Source organism: Terrapene carolina, unplaced genomic scaffold (genome assembly GCF_002925995.2).
Source record: "Terrapene carolina triunguis isolate 2854851 unplaced genomic scaffold, T_m_triunguis-2.0 Scaffold139, whole genome shotgun sequence".
NCBI classification, from domain to species: domain Eukaryota; kingdom Metazoa; phylum Chordata; order Testudines; family Emydidae; genus Terrapene; species Terrapene triunguis.
The window spans coordinates 14,599,997-14,612,719 of NW_020664490.1; the positions used below are offsets into that span (position 1 = coordinate 14,599,997).

At 38.4% G+C, this 12,723-nt stretch overlaps 1 protein-coding gene across 1 annotated transcript in view; it reads right to left on the reverse strand.

Moving 5' to 3' along the window:
- LOC113406781 (vacuolar protein-sorting-associated protein 36) overlaps positions 1-12,723 on the reverse strand; it is a 23,218-nt gene that overhangs the window by 3,146 nt on the left and 7,349 nt on the right. The window contains exons 4-12 of the mRNA XM_026653478.1: positions 11,280-11,394; positions 10,566-10,655; positions 8,624-8,710; positions 4,056-4,088; positions 3,861-3,938; positions 3,175-3,309; positions 2,043-2,108; positions 1,324-1,388; positions 306-390 (exon numbers count right to left, since the gene is read on the reverse strand). Of these exons, the coding sequence (XP_026509263.1) occupies positions 306-390; positions 1,324-1,388; positions 2,043-2,108; positions 3,175-3,309; positions 3,861-3,938; positions 4,056-4,088; positions 8,624-8,710; positions 10,566-10,655; positions 11,280-11,394 (754 nt within the window). The remainder of the gene's footprint in view (positions 1-305; positions 391-1,323; positions 1,389-2,042; positions 2,109-3,174; positions 3,310-3,860; positions 3,939-4,055; positions 4,089-8,623; positions 8,711-10,565; positions 10,656-11,279; positions 11,395-12,723) is intronic.

Below are 12,723 nucleotides of genomic sequence, written 5' to 3' on the forward strand. Positions count from 1 at the left end.
GTTGGCGGGGGGGGGGGGAAGAGGACACGATGGGACGGGACGGACATGCGGGGTTTTTCACATCCCTAAGCGATGTAAGTTAGAGTGACTTAAGTGGTAGTGTAGACCTGCCCTAAGATGAATGTGTGTACAGCTCTCTGAAGATGAAAAATGCTATTTAAGTACAAAATATTGTTTTAGGATTTTGGAAGTGGAAAATTTTGTATTTCAAAAGCTCAAAAGGAAATCCTGTACCTCAAGTTTTACACCTAATGTGTCTAAGTTTCCCTACAGACAGATTACTGGAGGAAATGAAGTTCACATACTGTCTCTAAAGCAGAAGCCACCATTTCCTCTTCATTGTGGGACTGGAGCTCAATCACCATTACACCGCTGTCAAATAGACGAAGCCTAAAAATCAAAGGGAAAAGACAAAAAAAACCCAAATCTGCAAATCAACAACGGAAAAACGTGTGTATTTTAGCAGTCTCTTAGTTTCATACATCTAACGTGATAACATGTCAACCAATCTATTGTAATAACTAAAAGAAAAAAATTGAAAAAGCGAAACTGAACATAAAAATCAACTGCTGAATCTTCACAAATGAAAACAGAAGAATAATTAACTGAACAAAGTGAACAAAGATATTAGCGATGCACCAAAGTGGTTTTATTTTCACATCCTGAAAATATACGTTTGGCAGATAAAACCCCAGGAACTTAAATTGTATTTTTTAGGGATCACATAATTTAGTTTTGCATGAAACATAAGTAAATTCTGTTCATGCTGTAAAACAATGGTGGACATATGTATGTGTTAGTGTTATTAACTGCACCTGAAGAAAGACCCTGTGAAACTATTTCTGAAGGTCACATCTGTGGAAAGGAAGGATGGTCCAATAGGTAGGGTGCAACTCTGGGACATTAGAAATCTGGGTTCAATTCCCTCCTCATTACCTGTGTGACCTTGGGCAAATAACTTAGTTTCTCAGTGCCTCAGTTCCTCATTCCTAAAATGGAGGCAATCCTTACCTATCTCACAGGGGTGTTATGAGGATAAACATATATTAAAGAGTGCAAGGTGCTCACAAAGTACAGCAAGAGGGTCCTTGTAAGTTGGATCAACAGACAAGTGATGTTTATGAACTTAAAGGAAATTACATAGGAAATTGAATGAATACTGACTGACCTCTTAGAAGATTAAGTAACACACAGAAATAGGTTCACATTTTACATTAAAATGGATTTTGGAAGGTAAGGCATTTCACAAGACTGTGTCTGTGCAAGGGACTCAAGGGTCCACAGTTGACAATTTATTTAGAAATGCACATGAAGGACTCTTACCTTAGGGGTAATTTCAGTGCCACTAGCATCTTACAAGCATTTACTAAATCTTCTGGAGAGAGCAACTATTTAAAAACAAGAACATATTTACTCACATTTTACATGTTAAATACACAGTATATCACACACACACACACACACAGAAGCAAAACAGACAACTACAGATGAAAAAAATAACAGAACAAGCAACGATGTAGTGCAAGATTGCATTTTCACCTTTCATCTTCCCCTCCCCCCCACCCCATGTCCTGCAGCCTTCTCTCACCCTTACACTCCATTTTCTGTTCTCTTCTTATTCTTCTCTACATTACTCTGTTCATGACTTCTCTCTTCAGGTAATTTATTTGATTACTGGTTCCCCCACCCCACTTTTATTATTTCTGTGTCTGTCCCTCCTGTTATTTTGCCTGTTTTTGTATGTTTCATTTTCTTATGCTAGCTCTCATCCTCCTTTATTGGTACTACAGGAGTGGCACATCAGAATGACATACTATGGAAGATGGCTAAAGATTAAATATTAGCAGGGGGAGGGAGAAGGGAAGGGAGAACCCCCCCCCCCCCCAAGCTCCATTTTCCATTACAAGAACAGCAATTCATCCATCATTTTAAGCAGTTGGACTGCATGTGGTGGACAGTTAAAGATTTGTTTGACATTTCTTTCTTTAAAGTACCTTCTCAAGCAGATTTTGTCAAAGAATACCACAGAATCAGTCCCTTACCTCCAATCCCCGAGCCCGGTTTACTAGACAATACACCTCTGTAAGTGACATTATTCCCCCTCGTTCCTGTGGAAACATGAGGCCAATAAGTGAAATAGTATTAACCTAGAACACAGAGCACACTATTTTGCATATAATAAAACATTTGGATGGATGAAAGTTTTAAGCAACACGTGACATATTAAAGCAGAGAAGATAAACTATGAGCTTGATTTAAAAACCTACACAGACAAGACCAATGATATCTAAAATATAGGTCAGTGTTCAAACTGTAATTTTCTTTAATAATTTCAAATTGCAGAATATTAATTCTAAAATTCAAGAATTGTGAATTATTTCAAGGTTAAAATACACGTTAGAGTAAAAGTACATGGAATTTCATTATATTAAATCTATTAACCAATTTATCAAGCTTCTGTTTTTCGAACTTACAGGGTCATAATGTAAGGTAAAAAAAATCTAAAGAGATAGTATGTGAGTTTCACATACATATTGAATGTGCACATTCTTTTTCAAAGAGGCAAGCTTCAGATAAATTAAAAACTGAAATTTTATTGAATTAAATAGAAAAATTGATAATAAAATCTGTATAGTAGCCAGCATTATAGCAGTGATATATATGAAGTTTACATTGAAACTGTTATTTGTAGGTTTCAGAGTTAGCAATCCATTGTGCTTAATGGGGCTGCTCATACTTTTGAGTCAAGGAAGACAACTCTTAATTGGTTTATGGATTATTCATTTATTCAAAGTTAGCATTGCAACCATATAGATCAGAAACATATTTTTTAAAATAATAGCTTAGATTCAGAAGCACAATTCTGTGGCAAGGGGTAAATTCTGTAGCCACAGTCACCAGGAAAAGAGACTGCTAATTCAGACCTGTGAAGAACTATCACACAAACTCTGTTATGTGGAAGATGAGAAATCATTACTGCAAATATAAATTCCCATAATTCCTTTTAGATATTTCTGCTGAGAAAGAGAATAAATGTTCTTAAAAGCTGAATTGGAGGTTGCATTACTGAAGTCTTAGATCTTGAAGAGAGACATTGTCAAGGTCCATGATACTGAAATGCATTGCATTAAAAACTCATCTACATGCACAAAAAGAGTATCTCAGGTGCTTTACCTCTAGTGGTGCCTGTAGTATTCCAGCTAGTTGTTTTGCCAGTTGCATATGGTAATGTGTGCCAGATCCATGTGTTTCCCTGGTAACTGGGTTAGCTATACCCATGCTCAACAGATAAGACTTAAACCTGATAGTCTACATAAAAAGAAAAGTAAGTTGCATCAGTCATTTCACAGTTCTATTTTTAAAAAAATCTTTTACACTTTTATTTTTATAGTAGACTTCAATGCCTTTTGGGAGATTTGAAAAAACACAATGCCAACTATTGGGCAGAATATAAATTTATCAAAATGGTAGCAAGCTGTACACAAGTCTTCAGAAATTTATAAGGGACACTGAAATCTCCAAAAGAAAACCAGAAAATTGTCGTCTTCTAGTTAATGGAGCCAGCATTTCTGACCCCTTTTAAAGTAAACTAAGTGGGGAAGAGACATGCACATCCTGTAATCACTTCATACTAGTTATTTTTGAAACAAGGTCTCAGACGGACAGACTGTCTTCTCTCCCCACTGCTCGGATATATTGTATAAAGAAAGCTTTTCATTAAATAAAAGTTAAGAAACAACGGGACATTAGTAAAATATTATTTACTTACATTATGAATATCATCACAATAGCTGTTTAGTTTACACAGTGATATTTCACAAAATACTTTTTTGTCAAATCCAGAAAGAAAGCATATTTACCTCATCTTCCGTGATGTCACCTTGTTTTTCTTTAATTTTGTTAGCTATTGATTTGGATAACTCCACCATTTCCTTAGCCTACCAAAACACACACAAATATGTCAGATTTCAGCAGTGTATTCAGACATGTTGGTTAAAAGTTAGATAACTGGTATAAATGTAGATAGATGTGCTGGTAAATGTCACATCCCATACCTTTTCCATTAACTTGCTGAGATCTTCAAAAGCCTAAAATGAAAAATTGACATTATAATATAGTCTGCCTAAAGAAATTAAATGAAGTAATTTTTCCAATGATCTTCCCAAACTCCAAGAATTCTGAACAATATTAGGGCACCTAATGCTTTAGACCAGCATGTTTTCATTTCAAACATTTAGAGTTTGAAATTCATGCTCTGGTTTACAAACAGGCACTTTTCCTTCCCAGAGAGCTTATAATCAAAATCAGACAAGACAAGGACAACAGAAAGTATACAGGAAAATAAAACAATTCTATGGTTTCCTGCATGGAACACACATACTAATTTCTACTTAATACTGATTTACAAAATGTAAATAACAGAGCTGGGAGATAAAGGACTGGGAGTTGAAATAAATTAAATTAATCAAGTTTACCCCTTCTTCCTAAAAACGTTAGGTGTATTTTTTTATTCATACCTATATACATACACACACACACACACACCAATAATCTAATTTTGGCCAGTGGAGAGCCCACAGTACAACTGTGGAAATGCTCATAGTGACATCACAATTCTGTCTTCATCAGTAGGCGTTGCTAAGATAGCAGGCAAGATCACAGTTTATTTGGAAATAACAAGGGAGATGGATTGCTAGGTTCGTTTCACACCACTCTGAATTGACAAGACATAAAGCTTTGAAAATTATTTGTGGGGAAAATTTATGCATCCAAATACTTGATTCTCAGAAGCAATTAGGTACATAGATGTCTAACTGAGCTAAATTATGCTGACACAAAACAAGATCCCAATTAAGGCTTGTTTGAAATCAGGCTTATGAGATGGATTATTAGATAAAAGGTACCTGTGATATAAGCCGTACTTGCTAGATCTGATAAAAGCAGGGGGAAATTAAAATATTTCTATAAAGTATCAGATTTTTACTACAATGAACTTTTATGGAACTTTTCCACAAAAACATGTAAAATTTTGGATTTCCATCACAGGACAATGATTTATTTCAGGATTTTTAAAATACAAGTTACTTTAATAAAGCTGTGACGTCCTCAAATATAAAAATTGCTATATGGAGCACGTAACACCAGATAAGCCTTTCACTTTTTTCATATTTTATTTCAACAATAAAAAACAAACAAATGCTCTCAGTGTGTTAACAAGTAAGCAGACTTACAGTTACATAACAATGACCACCCAGCAGCATAAAAATAATCATACACATGAAAAAAGTGAATTTAGCCTGTCAATATATCAATGCCACAGAAAGGCACTTTTACCATCTCAGGGACATACCCTCAACCCTCCTTCAAAATCTCTCTAATAAATGGCTTTTGCAATGTGTCCAGGTGGTCACTAATTTAGATTATTTTGGACCAAGTGTGTGTGTGAATGCATGTGGGGAGTCCCAGAACCCTAGAACCATCACAGCTAGATCGTGAGGGCAGCACCTCCCTTTTATAAAGAGGGCAACCCAGCTGGAACACCTCTACAGACCGCAAATGTAGCCAGCCTATGGTCCCAAGCTATCAACGATTTAATAGTCTAATCTGAAGGTAACAAAAGCATGGCTTCTATTTAATTTAAAGATCTACGCAGTAGACTCTTGATAATCCTGAAGAAGAGTTCTGTGTGTAACTCAAAAGCTTGTCTTTTTCACCAACAGAAGTTGGTCCAATAAAAGATATTACCTCACCCAGCTTGTCTCTTGCTAGTCCACATACAATAACTCCTCACTTAACGTTGTAGTTATGTTCCTGAAAAATGCGACTTTAAGTGAAACCAGTTTCCCCATCAGAATGACTGTAAATGGGGGGGTTAGGTTCCAGGGACATTTTTTTTTGCCATACAGTACAGTACTATAGTTGGGAGGTGCCCCCGCCTTACCCCACACAGGCACAGCCCACTGGCACTGGAGACAATGAGGCAGGTAAGGAGGCTGAAGGTGCTGTAGGCTAGGAGAAGCATGTTGCGCAGCAGCAGCGGCAGCTTCCCCTACTCTGCAAGCACCAGGGGCGGGGGGCTCAACCCTCAGCCCACCCACGCCACCCCTTCCCCCAAGCCCCCACCCTTAACCCGCCTCTTTTTCCCTCCCCCCCTTTACTCCGCATGCTGCGTCCTCGCTCCTCCCCCTCCCTCCCCTGCCTCTTGCCCGCGGCAATCACGGCGCGCAGGTTCCCCCTCCCTCCCCTACCTCCTGAACACCGCAAGCCAGCTGATTGCCACGGGCAGGAGGCAGGGGAGGGAGGGCGGAGGTGCGCCGCATCCTCGCTCCTCCCCCCTCCCTCCTGCCCGCGGCAATCAGCTGGCTTGTGACATTCAGGGGGCAGGAGGGAGCAGGGAGGAGCGAGGACTTGGTGCGCAGGCTCCCCCCTCCCTCCCCTTCCTCCTGCCCCTGGCAATCAGCTGGTTTGTGGCATTCGGGAGGCAGGCGAGGGAGGGGGAGCCTGCGTGCCGAGTCCTCGCTCCTCCCCTCTCCCTCCTGAACACTGCAAGCCAGCTGATTGCCGCGGGCAGGAGAAGGTGCTGATCCGCGGGGTCTGCCGGTGGGCGGGAGGCGTTGTGGGGGGGGGGGGGGGGGGGGGGGGGGGTGGGGGGCTGCCAGCTGTGGATAAAGCAGGCAGCCAAACGACGTTATAGCGAAGCATTGCACAACTTTAAATGGAGCATGTTCTGTAATTGAGCAGGGACGTAAGATCGAAACAATGTTAAGCGAGAGGACGTTAAGTGGGGAGTTACTGTAGTCAAATGACAATCACTCCCCATACATCTTGGCAAAAATTTAATATGGAGTGTTAAAAAAATTATAATACATTCCCATAGAATAATGAATTACCATTGTCAGAGCACAGATATTTGTGATACAGTGTCTTTTCTTTTAAAAGTATTTGTTGACATACTTGATAATTTGCCAAATTCAGTAAATTCATAATGTGTCTCTCAGGCACTAGCATGAATTAAGGAGCTTCTACCATATTGAATTTTAATATCAACAAACAAAAAGTTTTTATATCTAGGCTTTTACTGGTTTAACTCCAATCTCAACAACATGCATGAAAACATCACCCATTAAAAAAAAATCCTTGACTTAGCTAAATAAATAGCATGTTGTGTATAGTTCCTCCTCTGACCGATTCACTCAGGGCAGGCCTGGAAACAAAGGGGAATGTGCACACACCTAACAGGAACTTCCTCAGATAAACAAAAGGCTAAAGAACTGGATTCTTATCAGCAGCGAACAGCAGATGCAGGAAACCTTTTCGTGGAACCCAGGGCACCACTTTTGAAATTAAGTCATTTATAACATTTAAAGCTGGGGGAAGGCAGGATTTCACAAATCACGTTTTTCCTTTGCTCATACAACTCACACAAATGGATTTCTTTTACTCTCTGACAAAGTCAGTGAGGAAAAAATAACCAGACAATACCTTTTGAATTATATACACAAGTAACTTCATTCATTACCTGCTTCATAAATAGGCGGAAAAACAGAGCAAACAATTAAAAAAAAAAAAAACACCTTTAATGCTAGTAATAATTGAAAGATCACAGTAAAAGTGTTCACAAAGCAGGTACAAATTTCCTGTAAACTGGATCCGTGAGGTCTTTTTTTTATTTTGCAATGTTGTGATACAAACAGTTGCCATCTGAATGAATCTGTTATAGTTAATTTATGAGGATTTCTTGATGTTTCAAATCCATCTCTATTACTGTGACAAAACCGGTATAATCTTCTCTTTATTTGCAATCTCGGGACTGCTCCATTAGATATAGTGTCGAAAGCAGTGTTTCTCAGCTACTGGTCTGTGGACCAGTGCCAGTCCCTGAGATCTCCCTGACACAGTTGAGGAAGGCAGCAAGCCAGTCCCTGTATCAAAAAGGTTGAGAAACACTGGTCGAAAGGATTTTAAGGAGAGGAAGAGAATGAGGTGGGGAGGGGAGGAATAAGCTTCTGTTGTACATGTAATATCTCAAATTCAACTATGGGACTGTTTTGGGGAGAAGCGGTTGTTTTCTCTTTGGCCAATATTTTTGCAGAAATTACTCTGACATCTGATTATTGAACACTTTGCCATGCATAATTATAAACTCAAATTAAAATTTAAAAATATGAATTTCTGTTAGATACATTTACTGTGTAATAATTATTTACATATATACAACCCCTTTGAATTATACACCTGGTAAATGAATACCTAATCTTCAACTGATCCATAATTAGATCTGCTAAGAGAATAGTCTTATTGGACTGGTCCCTTTCTGTAGAAGGCTCTTTGTTCTGCTTCCCCCGATGAAAGGCCATTGAACTTTGCCTTTCAACTGTATTGAAATCCATAAACCCAGAAAGCATTTGGCGCCAATGAATGTCCTTCTTGAAAGGGAGCATTTAAATGAAATATTCTTAAACACCTGGGATAAGCCAGTTAAACAGACATAACTGTAAGTTACACACATGTAATCGGTTCAGAGTTTTAAAACTCTCTACAATGAAACAGTAACCCGCTGCATCTAGAAGAAAAAATCTGAGAGAATGCAGGTGGCTGACCTTGAAACTTGAGCAGTATTTACCTCAGAAATGTTTTTGTCAGTCTCTTTTCTCTTCTCTTCTAATTTCCTCTCAATACCTACAATTCCTACGGCCCTTATTCTTCCTGCCTGCAAAAGAAAATAGTTTAAAGAAAAGAAAAGGAAGGAAATGTTAAGAGTTCTCTCACCTCCCTGTGAAAGAGTTTATATTTACAACAGAGGAAAATGTCCCACAAAGAACTAAATAAAATGTAATGATTGTTAATGATCTACAATACATCTAATTTCCTGAATAACATTCCTTAAATCAAGGTCATAGTTTATCTATAACAACTTTTTACAAATAATAAAAATACACTGAATATAGATTTGCTACAGAATACTACATGACAAACACGCTATTTAAACTGTTAGTATAATGATATAGAACATAGCATCTCTTGTATGATAGACAGACAGTAGATATAAGCTGGGATGCTCAAACTGACGCTTCCCTAGTCTAACTGGAGCAAGCCTAGAGGTAGAGCATTTTCAGTGAGGATCCTGGACTTAGGAAGCTGTTCTCCCCATTGTTCCATCACAGTCTGAATAGGTTTCCCTGAGGGGAGATTTAGAAGGGTACGAGATTGGACATTCACCGCATTTATTGATAGTGCGTCATACAAATAGTATGTGACACATACATGCAACATATGGGGTGATATCCTTTTACTAAATTGGAGAGTCATATGAAATTTATCAGCCTCTTCCTGGCCTAGCCTCCAGGTCTCTAACTCCACCCTCATTCTCCTTGTCCTCCCCATTGATTTTGACACTCAATAGTACTTTCCTTAAAACCTTGCAAACCCTTGAGTTTCCATCCTCTCCTGGTTCTCTCACCATCTCTCTGCTCATTCTTTTAGATTCTCCAACTCTCTGTGTCCCAGAAGTCTCAGTCCTTGATCCCCTCCTTTTCTTGGTCTACATCTTTTCTTTGGGCAATCTCAGCCGCGCACATGGCTTCAACTACCACCTTTACATAGATATGTGCAAATCTACCTTTCCATTCCTGACCTATTTCCATCCAATCTGTATTTCAGCCAGTCTCAACATCTTCTCATAGATGTCTCATGGGCAACTTAAACTTAACATTGCCACATTCAACTCTCTCTGTCCCCTCCTATTCTCTGTCACCTTTGACAACAGCACCATCCTCCCTGCTGTAACTCATTTATATGATGGCTGTACCCAAAACGTCACCAGCAGTTTCCAAATACAGATATTCCTGAAGAGTTTATAATTTCAAAATACAGAAACAGATGAAGGAAAGCAATCTAATAGGCACACATCTTGAAGATATTCCCAATAATCAAAACTGTCCATTTAAATCATAGCTACTCACACATATGACGCACACAGGCTCCAAGCAACTATATTAAAGGAAGAGTCTAGAACCCACAAAACCAAGAAAGGGTAAAATTAAGGCTGAAACTCCATCCTTCATCTACCTTGTGTGTCTCATATTGTAGAAGTTTCTACACAGAATGTGATTATTTTACATCATGAGTTTCAATACCTAGGCATAATTAAAAGACTACAAATGGCACATCAAACCAAACACCATACTCACTCATAAATTAGAATTTCCTCGCTTCTGTGCCATTCCAAGAATATTAACTCTATTTTGAATGCATTTAACTACATAATCTAAGGGGCAGGTTCCCAACTGTATTGGAGCTCTTCTCAGATGCAGTGAGGACACCCAGCTACTCAGCCCCAGTACAAGGGAGAACTGCAAGAGAACAGCTCCAGTTTATGCCAGTGGAAAAGCAGCCATGGTGGAGTTCCACTCTGCCATGCCCCCTTTCTGACCTCAGAATGCCAGAGGTTGGGGGGAGCTGATGTAGGCGATGGCTATGTTGACAGCACAAAATGGACACAATAGACTGGAGATCTGAACCTAAGTCTAACAGACAGAAGAGAGTATCAAGGATTTAATAAGTACCTGTGGACCCCTGTTAATTTGAATGGTCTGAGACACAGGCATGTTCTCCCATCTCCTCTGTGTCATTTCTTCTGACAACCGTCTATAGAACTGCATATGTTTAAAAAAAAGTCAATCTAAGTTTTGTAGAATATTTTTGAGTATTTTTAACATCAGTGATCAACAAAACAAATTACACTGAATATCAAATGCCATAACGTCACATTTATGCTGGACTTTTCATTTTTTAGGATAAAAAATGTTACAGCCCATGCAATCATATACATTTCAATGGTAGCTGTAACAATTGTTAGTTAAATGTGCATGATTACTTATTTCCATTCTAAACACATTTCCAGACATTCATAACTTTCCAAAACTTTCACTTAATGAGGCTGAAATTTCCAGGCTCAGTATCTGTCCAAAGGTGATTTTTTAAAAATAAATTTGAGCAATCCAGTTATTATAGATAATCTCATGATAACAGTTATTTACTGTTATCATGAGATTTTGTTAATCCAGCCATGTGGATGGAATTGCAATGGAGTAATTCCATTCATTAAGTTTGGGTTAATGCTAGTTGCTTGTGATGGTTTATTAATTGACAACAGGGCCTCCTACACACACAGTTCCACAGCAAATACTGCAAGTTTAATAGTATCACTAATACAGGGAGAGCAGAAATATTTGTGACAAAACATCCCACCTATATGATTGCACTGTATGTACACATACCTCAATCTGACCATGTTCTTTGAAAGAAAGTTTGATGTAGGAATATTTGCTGCTCTGGAACGGGCCAGGCTCTTTGTTTGAAGGAGCTGGATGAAGATGAACCACTATTTTGGCACTAAGGAAAGGTGTAGAGAGAGAGCAAGGAGGGGAAAAAAAGATATATCCCTTATTTATAAAATAATATTTCTTAATTGTGCAAGTCAGGTTTAAAAGCTTAACCTAGTTCTATATTACCTAAGCCCCCAAAAAACTAATGGTTATTTTACATTCAGAACATTTCAGATAATCCTTCAGGATTTTCATAAAAGTCAAGTACGTTAAATAACATTAATAATAGAATAATATAATATAAAAAAGAATATTTTATCTCTATACTAGAATTTTCATATTAAAAATACTGTAACCCATAAAAAATATGTAAAACCGCACTAATAATAAAACACAGGTACAATCAACTCTCAGAAAGGTGATCTAGCATAAATTTTAGAAGTTCAAACAAAGATTTCTGAAAAATAAATTGAACTACAAACTGTCAAGTGGTACCTTTGATTAAGGCTTCCAACCTGCAACATAACCCCCAAAGGCTTTACAGTGATTCATAGCTGCTGCCAAAACACACTACCTTTCTCATGGAAATAAAAAGGTCTCGATATTATGTTTAACCTATCTCACCATGTGTGCCAGCAGAAGAATTTGCATATGAATTCATCCAAAACCAACATCCTAGGCTAACATATGCATGAAAGCAACATGGTCTAGAATGAAGCCCAACAGCAAAACAACTCATGAACGAGCACAGTTTCAGCAAATATAATAGCCCATCTCACTTCATCACAATAATTCTATTACTCTTGTCCAGCTTTAATAATATATCTATTTTGTCAATACTCTTATTTAGTCACGTCCTCTAGCACGAGATCTCACAAGCCCCAGTGTATGGTTCTACTGGGATAATGTCTCCCTGCAGGCTGCAGCAATTTGACCTGCTTATAACATCCAGGACACAGACATAAGCAGATGTAGACCAGACAAACTTCTTCATAAAAGCTTTATTTTTCCTTTGGTGTTAACTTCTCTCTTATTGCACACGTATCATACTGCTCTAATTATCTGTCAAGTGAGAGGGCCCCAGTTATTGGTCTCTCCTTTAGAATCAGTTAGATGGTGGTGTAAGTTACATCTGCTGAGAACTGAGCAGTATGCTTCTCTGCTGGGTTCCTACCCCCAACCAGCCTTGCAGAGCACGAGACCTGGTCTGAGACCTAAATTTGAACATTAGCCTATCACCACGGCACTGCTGATTAAGTGAGATAAAACCAATTATTCATTGCTACTAAGCAGAAGACTGAATCACAAACTTAATCACTGATTACAGGGCAATTATTTAGCAAATGAAGTAACACATATACAATTTTTCATAATGACCCTCTCCCCTATTTCAGTG